General features: G+C 38.4%; 1 protein-coding gene across 7 annotated transcripts in view; it reads left to right on the forward strand.

Moving 5' to 3' along the window:
• The first annotated feature begins 2,973 nt into the window (after window positions 1-2,973).
• The window catches only part of GABRG2 (gamma-aminobutyric acid (GABA) A receptor, gamma 2), an 88,173-nt gene continuing 82,094 nt past the window's right edge, over window positions 2,974-9,052 (forward strand). For 2 of the 7 annotated variants that reach the window (XM_005870576.2, XM_005870577.2), the window contains exon 1: window positions 2,999-3,456. In XM_005870576.2, the coding sequence (XP_005870638.1) occupies window positions 3,350-3,456 (107 nt within the window). In that variant the 5' untranslated portion in view covers window positions 2,999-3,349. Of the gene's footprint in view, window positions 3,457-9,052 lie in introns of all 7 variants that reach the window. The other 5 variants (XM_014543178.1, XM_014543177.1, XM_014543179.1 and 2 more) reach the window with 5 other exon arrangements.

Genomic DNA, 9,052 nt, shown 5'->3' on the forward strand with positions numbered 1-9,052 from the left:
TTGTTAATTTTAGCCATATAGTGCATATAAAAAGATAGCATTATAGTTTTAGTTTCCATTTACTTAATGAAAGCTGATTATAAAAACCTTACCATGTACTTATTAAATACACACATGACTTTTTTCATAGGGTCTGTTCAAGTATTTGGACCTTTTTTATTGTTTTTTTACATGTTCATCATTGAGATTTAGAATTTCTTTATGTATACTAGATATATGTCCTTTGTTAGATATTTTCATTGTGAATATTTTTTCTCCATATGTGACTTTGTAAGTTATGTAAATGCCTAATGACTATGCTGTACACCTGAAATTAATATAATATTCAATGTCAACTGTAATTTCAAAAATATTAAAAAATTGAAATAAAACCCATGCACAAACTTTTCTTTTTGGGCATTATAAATTTTAGTTCTAGAATTCTCTTTTTTGCTCTTAAAAAATAGTTTTCATATATTTGCTGAGATTCTCTACTGTACACTCATCGATCATATAAACATCGTGACCATTTTTCTTTTAAGTTCTTGAACTATTAGAAATAGTTAATTGAATGTCTCTATTTTCTGGTTGCATTTCAGGTTTTGTTGGTTTATAAAGACTGCTACATTTTATATATTTTTTTAAAATATATTTTATTGATTTTCTACAGAGAGGAAGGGAGAAGGAAAAAGAGATTGAGACATCAATGATGAGTATCATTGATCAGCTGCCTCCTGCACACCCCTTACTGGGGATCCAGCACAACCCTGGCATGTGCCCTGACTGGGAATTGAACCATGATCTCCTGGTTCACAGGCCCACACTCAACTACTGAGCCACACTTACCAGGCTTAGTTGCTACTTTTTAATGTGTCTTATTATGCTGCACTTTGTATATCTCATTTTTTTACCATGTGTCCAACATGTTATATATTATCATCATTCTGATTTTTAGTACACCTCTGAAGAATGTCAGTATTTGTTCTAACATGAGTTAAAATATTAACAAATCACCTTAATCTTGTGCAGGATTAGTTTATATTGCTTCCAGATTAATTCCAGTTTTGCCCTTAGGCTTCCAGCAAATTCTTAGTTCTAAAACAGGGAAGGGTTATGGTACTTCTAGGGTTTTAAAGGAAAGTCTGAAATGCTTATTATTAAGACCCTCTCTCTGATGGGATTCAAACTCCAATCTCATTATCCCCTGCAATGAGTGGCAGCTGAAATGTTGGCTCAGCTTTTTCAGGATTTTAGTTTTTGCGTTCTTCCAGGATTTTTGGTGTCTTTTCCCTCTTTCCACCCCAAAACAAACATCTAAGGAAAGTTTGCATGTGAATTTGGAGTTTTACCTCTTGGTTGTTACTTTGTTTCTATGATTTGTCCCTCAATTTGAGCCTCTCACTAAAAAATAAATACAGAGCCATAAGCCACCTAAGTATTGTGGGGCTTTTCTGTAAAAAAAAAAAAAAAAAAAAAGTGTAAATATAGAGGGCTAAAGTTTCACACAGTGCAGCAAGGAACAAGAAATTGACTAAGAAAGGGGCTTACATTTTTATTTCCTCCAATTAAATCATTATAGAAAGAAGTAAATTGACTGGGTAGTGAATGTTGTTGTTGCTTTAATTGTATTATTCTCTAATCCCATAAATAAGTATCTAAGGCAGAATTCTAAAGACATGCAGGTGTCCAGGTGTGTCTGTTAGGCCCTTTTGGCTTCCTAGTCAGAATGTGTCTCCTCAGCCTCTGCCATGAGCAGAAGCCACCAGTAATTATCTCTGCTTTCCTTGAGTATATTTTAGGGTTGGAGATTGGAGTGTGGACCTACTTATCTCAGGTTCTATTCCTAAACCTCCTGGACTCCTTATTCATGTTGCCTCCTGGGAAGACTTAGTTCATAAAGAAAAGGCACTGGCTTTGATATAACTTCCTGCTATGCTCCAGAATGGAGTCCAATTGGTTCTCTTCGCCTGCATCTCTACATGAACATCTTTGCTGTGGACTGGACTCTACAGAAACCTTGAAACACACCTCTACTTTCTTCTCCGTGGTCAGTGAATGGAGTTCTCTCTGTGGTGGATGAACTGGGTGGTCATAGAGGGATGTCTCCCATGTATCAGTATCCATGGTAACATTCTAGGTAAGAAGGAAGCATGCTAACCACCACTCATTCACCACAGAAATATTCAGGATTGTCACAAAGCAGAATGAAGAAAGAAGGTCAACCCTGCACAGCAAACATTATATTGTTAAAATGCCCTCTTGACCTCCCTGTGTCCAATTTCCCTTCAAAAAGTCCCCTCCTGTTTTACGGTTTATAATCTTTACTCAGGCAGTTGTCCCCATGCAGTTACATTATTCAACCTTCAAGTAGTTTGTGTCTTTACATTTTCACTGGGGGTGGAGAGCAGAAAAGGGAGGAGTGCATCATGGGGACACAGAATTTCTTCATGTCTTTCAAATCTATCAATGTTGGCTTCCTTCAGTCAAATTGAAAATCCATCAAATCTCTTTTCAAACAGGATGGTTTTACAGTGAAACAGCCATTCCTCCCCCACACTGGGCTCTCCCTCCTCCCACTTGGCTCTCCCTCCCCCCACAATGTAATCAGGATTTCTAAGACTGCTCGATTTTAAATAAGGATTCTCGGTAGATCTGAGGAGACAAACCTTCTGCCATTGGTGTATAGTTTATGGGCTTGCTAAAGCATCTCCTGGCTTTCATGGGGGTGAAAGCCAGCCTTGCATACTTGTGCGTGCAGTGAAGGGTTAAAAAGCACTGGAGAGACACAAGGCATGTGTTAATTCCTGCTGCTGCAGCAGCATGCATTGCTTCCACTTTGACCTCATAGTTAATCTGCGTGGTAGCTGATCACGCAGAGATTCTTGTGGTTTTTATATGTCTTTTAAACACACACACACACACACACACACACACACACACACGGCCCTGCCCCCTCTAAAAGAAAAATAAAAGCAAAGCAAGTAAATAAACCTACAAGGATGGAACTGGAGGAGTACGTGTGAGTGTGAGGGACATGAGAGTGTGTATTAGGGTCCCTACTTTCTCACCCCCCCTTATTTTTCTCTGAGTGTCTTTCCCTGTACCCTCCCCCTACCTCAATTATATTATTCCCCCAGACTTGGAAGCTGCTCCCCGAGCTGATGCTCTGATGGTATCTGCAAGCGTGTGTGCTGATCTTATTTCTGCCCTCTGAATATTAATTCCTGAAGCTGGTAGCAATATATCTCCCCAGTGACGGGACCTACTAGAGGCAGGTGGGGGGAGCCACCACCAGATCATAAGCATAATAATAATACAAAGGGGAGGGATTCTTCTGCAACCGAGAGGCAAGAAGCAGGGGGGGGGAGCGATGAGTTCGCCAAATATATGGAGCACAGGAAGCTCAGTCTACTGCACTCCTGTATTTTCACAGAAAATGACGGTGTGGATCCTGCTCCTGCTAACGCTCTACCCCGGGTAAGATGTGCTGTTTTCAGCTTCGTTTTGTTCCGGAGAGGTGGGGGAAGGGTGAGGATGTGGCACTACGGAGACCACCCAGATTGAAAACACTCTTCTAGGATTTGGGGCTTTGTAAATTAGGGGGATGTGAATGTGTGAGGAGTGGAGGAAGGGAGGAAAGAGGAAGGTCACTTTGGTTTATTTATTAATTTATCACGTTGCTTTGTTTTGTTTTAGAGTGGGCAGGCTAATGTATTAAAGACTTTGTGTTTGAGGAGTAGCATGTTGATATTACCGCAAAATGATGTCTAGGTGGGCTGTGCTGATGCATGCTGGCATTTGAGGCCATGTTGGAGGAGGCGTTTGGGGTGGGGGGTCTGGAGGAGAAAACTGCAAATGAGGTCCTGGCGTACACCTGGGAGATACACGTTTGGGGGAGGGGTTCTGTTCTTATACATCAAAGTATTGCTTGCTCCTGCACTTTGGCATTCTTAAGATCAGTTTTCTATCCAGCCCCACTGACCAGGCAGCAGGCTCCGCGACACGCAAGCACGGTTCAGCACCAGGGACAGCAGTCCCGCTTAGAGCCAAATGGGAAGAGGCTTGTCTAAACCGTAGGACATCCCTAAATTCACACAGGACATCCATATAGTGCAGACAGAAGGCCAACAGAGCCATGGAGCACTAATGACATCCGAGGACCCCACTCTGATTATTCCTACCTCCTCCTTGAGATGGGAGGGGGGGCTTTGGGGCATGGGCTTAGGAACCTAGTTGATGAATGCATGGAGGGATATAAGTCGGGAAAGAGTTGTCCTTGCTGCAGTATTGAAAACTATGCAGAACCAAGGGAATGTGATGCCAACATTGTGAAGTATGCATTAATGCCCTAGAGCCTTGATCCACTGAACAGAAAAGATGGGAGGGGAGTATGGATTCCCCAAAACCCTGAGCAAGTGTGTCATCTGAAGTGCTTTCACCTACATTCTTTGAACTTCCTTGCACTACAAGTATCAGTGGAATATTCTTCCAACTATAGTTCACCATTGATCTACCCACCTACACATCCACAACCTCTCCCCCCAACACACCTCAGGATTTCCAGCAAGGACTAAGTGCAGGTTAGATAGCCACTATTTGCAGTACTTGAACTCTCCTGTATTGCCATTTTGAAATAAAACTCTATATTTAGGGTAATTCTACATCCCTCTAAGAAAAGAAAAAAGTAGCTACAGAATATATCAAGCCATTGCCCTAAGGGTTTTGTGGGAATTGACACTCTTATGTAGTAGTTGTAACAAAGTGAGATAAGAAGGATGGAGGTGAAACTGTTATTTTATTAAAATTTACGAGTTAACTTCTCTGATGCTTCATTTTTTAGGGCAGGTAATGGAAGATGCAGATTTCTGATAAAGAAGAGACTCAGGCAAAACAAGGAGTAAAAGCCTCTCTTGGAGTTTCTAAGCAGAGAGAGGACCTACTTAATTTTTCCAGCATTTTTCTCACTTTCCTCCTTCACTATAAAAATAGAGTGCATTTTCATTAAGAATATCATATTAAGTAGATTTTTTAGAAGAGGAGAGGTCCTTTTACTGGAAATGGTTTATGGGCAAATATATTGTAGTGGAATCCTGGAAAAACATTTTCCTATTCAAAATTTGCAGACAGGTTTTTCTGTCTAATGTTGTGGTAGCTCTTAATTTGTTTCAGAAATTAGACAGTTGATGGTGGGTTTTGGATAGAAAATATCATTCTCATATCCCTCCCTTTTATGAAACCTGTGGATTAAAATCTACACAAGACAGAGGGAAATAGGTCTTTCCTTCCCATGCACCTTCCATCCATCTTAATAAACAATTTTGCAACTAAATAGATAAGGACATCCTTATGTATTTTATCCTAGTGGTATTACTTCAATGAAAAAAATGTGTAACTTTATAGTTACTCATAATAGTGGCTATTTCTCAGTTATAATTTCCTAGCCATTCCAAGACAGACTTTCCACAATTTAACTACAAATAGCTATAGTGAAAGGGAGGATATCTAAGATGTCTTACTTTTTTGCAACAGTACCACCTATTCTTTTCCAATATACAAAACATAACACTTGGAAATACATTTTACTTTTTAATTCTTGGCAGAGTATTTTAAATAACTCTAAATACTGGGAGCCACATGCCACGCAAGCTCTCCCATAGGGGGATTTCACATTTCCTCAGTGATGACAGAAACAAGGCATTGCAGGTCGGTGCAGAGGATGAGATCAGAGCTTCAGTTTGCTGCAATCCCATAAAAAAGCCAGTTGCATGGCTGAATCGGGATGGATGGAAATTGAGGCTTTGCTCTGAAGCTGCTCCTAAAGAAGGACCATAAGTAACTGGAAAAAATGTGGGATCCAAGGAGACATCCTTCTGAAGAAGGCTTTGGGGTTAAACAGTGGCAGTAGAACCACCTAAAAACTTTAAGGGACATTTTAAAGACATTTAATTGACTTTTTCATTTATATAACTCCAAAGGATATGTTTTCCTCCTCATTAATTGATTAAATTCATTAAGTTGTGTTCACCTAAGGAGAAAGAGAAGCTTTGGAGTGAAGATATAAATAGCTAATATCTCTTCTTATGTGTGAAGTCATTAATTTATAAAACTCAAAATTACCTAAACTGTCATTATCTTGTATATAGTGCTGTCATTAGCTTTGCCTGAAGAACGTGCTAAAATGGAGATTCCTGGACCATACCCTGGAAGATTCTGAACCATTATGTCTGGGGTGTAGCCCAGGAGTGTTCATTTTCAACAAGTACCTTGGACCACCATTGAAGAAAAGTGGTATATGCCTTACTAATCTCCAAAGTCTATTCGCCACCATATTCAGTGTTTACAAGTGCTTGGATTATTGCCACTTTTTTCATCAGCTGAGCACAATGAGTCAATTTCACCTCAGAATTTTTTGTTTGTATGTAAATCACTGAGTATATTATAGAAACCATTGAGGGTCAGAAATAGCTATAAAAATTTTAGTAAACCCACCTCATGTATTAAAAAACATTGGTTGAAAAATAAACAGAGACTTCTCTCGTTAAGGATATGTATGCCTGTGTATGTAATTGAATTTTCAAACTATATACACTTTGTAAGGTCCCTATAGTCCTAACACACTCCATGTACAAATATTCTTACATTTAGGTTTTAAGACAAATTTTCTACTTTTGTAAACTTTTTTGATATAACTACATTTCATCTCAGAGTAGAAATATCTGAAGAAGAAGAAAGAAATGGATATAAAAATGGAGAAAAGAAATGGAGAAAATTATTTAGAGTAAACAGGAGTAAATGCTAGAAGTAAAGATGGTTTATTTTTTTCTTAGAATAAAATTAGACTTTATAGTATATTTTGAGTGATAAAGAACTAATTCTAAAGGACAGATTGAGCAGAGGTGAATTTGTTTAAATTTGTGGTAATCTAACCCTTACTTGAAGTGCTAGCATTTAAAAATACACTGAGTTACAATTTTGTAAATGTTTTCAATTGCTTGAACAGAAATACTTCAGGTGGCTTTTCTTATGAGCTGCTAAAGCTTTTTATCCCATAACTAGTTTTTCAATTTTTAACTTTTAACATGCATGTAGGGGAATACTGTGACTCTTCACTATAACCCTGTTCATTTACAGTATTAATCTCTACAGACAAACTTGTTATTTCCTATCTTTCCTAATGTTCCACTTGGTTTTATTTAGAAAAAAATGTTTCCTCAGCACATTTAATTGCTTAGTTGTAGACATAATATTGCAATTAATCTACACCGAGGCAAACATCTACCTGAAGAAGAAAAAAAAAACCAGAGGGAAAAAAAGTGTCACCAAGTACTTCTAAAATCCAACTGCCCACCACCCTGTAGACAAAACATCTGGATCATAGGCAGAAGTTTAAAACTTGGCTTTTAATTCAAATAATTAGTTAAATAAATATCTGCTTGATTTGCTAGACTCCGTTTAGAAGAGCTAAGAGATAATCTACTCAAAACATTGAATTACAGAATATTTAATGCTTGAAACCTCTGTTGTACATATCTTAAAAAGTGCTTCATGCAAGGATTTCTGCTCAAGTTCAAATGAAGTTAGGACTAACTATAGAGACTTTATCTTTGCTGTAAATATTAGATTACTAAGGTTGTGGCTATTTCTCAGTTATAAATTCCTGGCCATTCCAAGACAGACTTTCCACAGTTAAACTACAGATAGCTATAGTGAAAGGGAGAATTTGCCATCCCATAATATGCCTCCTTAGCATAAGGAATATTTTAGGCTGATTATTTTTAAGAAATAGCAGACCCAGGAGAAGCTCTGAAAGCCAGTAGAAGTTACCCTTTTTGGAAGAGCCATTTATATTTATAAGGGAAATCTCCATTTGTAAGGGTGTCTCCTTCCCCAGTGCCTGGAAGAGAAGGATGACTAAATCTGTACGAAGTCTTACCAATTGAGAAGGTAGGAATTTAAATCTTCAAAATAACCACAGCTCCAGTTTACTGTGCTTGCTAGGTAACTTCCTATATCTGCCTCCCCCCCCCAACATAATCTTTTGTCTTTAGCTGGAGATGATATGTAAGGTGACAGATTGGGCATTCCAGGAACTTACTCATTTTTCCTGGATACCTCCCCTCCATACAGGAGGTTATACATGTTACCAAAATTCTGTTTAACGCATCTTTTTATTACAGCCAAGAACCTAGAGAGGTAGAGAGAAAATTATTTTTCCTCCCCTGCATGTTTCTCCAAAGTACTTCTGCTAAATTTACAGATCACAGAAAATTGGTTAAAAGTTATAATTAGCACAGTTTCGGAATTGTTTGACCACCGTGGGTGTCAGCACAATTTATGTGCTTAAATTTCAGTATTTCAATTGGGACAAACATTCCAGATATGATAACCTATTCAGATAGATGTAAAGAGAAGAATTCATCCCTCTACTACTGAGTTATATCTATGTGATATCTTCAAAGTTAGTGTGGGTAATCAAGAAATTTTCCTCTACTCTCCCAGGTTCTTTCAGCTGGTCTAATAATTAAATCTACATGGGACAGATTAAGAAGAGAAAATAACCAAATTTAATGACATATGTACCCATGACAACCCCACATACCTGAGAGGGTCAAAGACCCCACAGACACCAGAGCTTCAGAGATAGAGAGGGAAAATGTGGTATATATGATATTCTGAACTAAGGATGAGATAAGGCCCCTTGGGGCTTCAGAGGGTCATTGTCGGACAACAAGAAGAGTAGATGTTCAGTAACTGAGTGTTTGCCCTATTCTATGCTAGATCACAAAAGCTTATCTCTGATAATTTCTTATTATGGGAAAGGCCTCTAATTCAATTTTTTCTAGGTATCTGGGGAAAGGGCAGGAGCAGGAATTTCTCTTGAGCCCAGAGGGTCTCAGTTACCTTTAGCTCAAAGTAATCCACATGCCACAGAAGCACATATTGGGATGACCTGTTCTGAATACCTACATCAGAAAGTAAACAGTCACACCATAATGCCAATTTCAGACATTCAAAGCTACTTATGCCATGCACACACACACACACACACAGAACCAAAATTTTACATATAAAT

This window comes from Myotis brandtii, unplaced genomic scaffold (genome assembly GCF_000412655.1).
Source record: "Myotis brandtii unplaced genomic scaffold, ASM41265v1 scaffold32, whole genome shotgun sequence".
In the NCBI taxonomy this organism is placed as follows: Eukaryota; Metazoa; Chordata; class Mammalia; order Chiroptera; family Vespertilionidae; genus Myotis; species Myotis brandtii.